The 1,630-nt window shown below is 42.0% G+C and overlaps 1 protein-coding gene across 1 annotated transcript; it reads right to left on the bottom strand.

The window, feature by feature from the left end:
- Window positions 1-5: 5 nt before the first annotated feature.
- LOC122068446 (G-rich sequence factor 1-like) lies at window positions 6-1,451 on the bottom strand (the record flags this gene model as incomplete). Its single annotated transcript, XM_042632300.1, has 2 exons — window positions 1,235-1,451; window positions 6-714 (listed from the first exon to the last, which is right to left on the bottom strand). Coding segments are annotated over exons 1-2 (723 nt in total), but the record flags the coding sequence as incomplete, so codon positions are not given.
- Window positions 1,452-1,630: the final 179 nt, after the last annotated feature.

The raw sequence follows: 1,630 nt of genomic DNA on the forward strand, positions 1-1,630 counted from the left end.
GGGAATAGCTCTATATAACGACTCCCGAGGGTCATCCTGTCTTTCGCCATTGCAGCCTTTGAATCCTCAGGATTTGCAAACTCCACAAATGCTTCACCTGTGGGCCTCCCATCCATATTGAGCGTGATATGAATAGAATCTTCAGAAAGCATGAAATCTTTAAAGAATTCCATAATATCATCCTTCCCAGCTGAAAATGGCAATCCTCTCAATCGCAATACCCCAGTATGTTGGGCTGAGTCCTTCGCATCATCATAGGATCTTGCCCGAGCCTTCTGGCGGGGTGAACCACTACGGGCATCAGAAACTTCATTTGCTATGGCCTTGTAATATTCTTGTCTCTTACTCCTGAAAACTTCAATGTATCGCCTACCCATGTTCTGTCGGTTCCTCTGAACTGCAAAATCAACTTGAAGGGGATAACCTAAAACAACAAAGGCCTCCCCACTGAACCTGCCGTGTTTGTGGACGAATAAAACGTCAACAATATCTAGACCGTGAAAGAACTCAGTCACATCAGCTTCTGTGCAATCAAAGGGAAGCCCTCGCAGTCGAACAACTGGGAATGGAGGCTGACCAGCATACGCATAAGGAGAAGCCTCATTATACATGAAACTCGAACCCGCAGAAGCCCCATAAAATGATGTAGGCTGATCAAGTATCCGCTGCCGTTTCGGACCCATTTCCCGCCCATCGCCACCATCGACGTAATTCCTTCAGTCCCCGAACAACCCACAAAACAATAAGAAACGAGAACCACCCGTCAATACTCTACTTGCAGACTACCCACCCATTAAAAAATCCTGATTCGATAAATCGAATCCTTCCCTCCTAAATAACCTTATTTTTGGTTTTTAACATCTTCAAACCGAAGTAAAGACAAACCAGAAAAGTTTTCGACTCGTAAACCACAGTAATGCGGAGATGAGATTGAAATTTTGATATTTAGAGAATCAAATAGGGAGAACCCATGTAGCAGATATAGGGAAAAACAAAAGAAACTTTAACTTGCAATATGAAGCTACCCATAAATTGTAAGTGAAAGAGCTAACAGTACAAAATTAAACAATCCCCAATGGAGAACGAAGAAATCCCATAGAGCTACGGCCGTTTGACATGTTGAAGAACGCATAAAGAACTACAAGACAGACTGTAAATAAGAGAGAAGGAAACACTGAACTCTGAATCAGAAAGAAAGAAAATAGAAACCAAAGTGGTTCGAAAACCCTCTTACCCTCTGTAGAACATTTTTTTCCTCAACGTTCCCGGATCCCCCTTCTGCCTCGCCCTCGCTTTCTCGCTTTCTCGCTTTCTCGCTTTCTCTCTTTCTCTCTAGGACTCGATAATGTGGAAGAGTAAAAAGCTGATCCGGAGTTCCGGACAAGAAGAGAAAAACTGACGGACTTTCTAGGGGAGGGATGGTTGCATCATATATGCTACAACTTAATATAGGGTTTTTCTTGTACCCCCAAAAAATAAATATATATATATATATATATATAGGGTTTTTCGACCAAAATTTTAAAATAGGGTTAGCCGTACCACACTAAAGATGCCTATATGCCCCTCCCATTGGTTGTGTATGTTGGACTGTACCTGCACTGTTAGGTAATGTTTTTTTTTTTTTTTT

This window comes from Macadamia integrifolia, unplaced genomic scaffold, assembly GCF_013358625.1.
Source record: "Macadamia integrifolia cultivar HAES 741 unplaced genomic scaffold, SCU_Mint_v3 scaffold3938, whole genome shotgun sequence".
Taxonomy (NCBI): domain Eukaryota; kingdom Viridiplantae; phylum Streptophyta; class Magnoliopsida; order Proteales; family Proteaceae; genus Macadamia; species Macadamia integrifolia.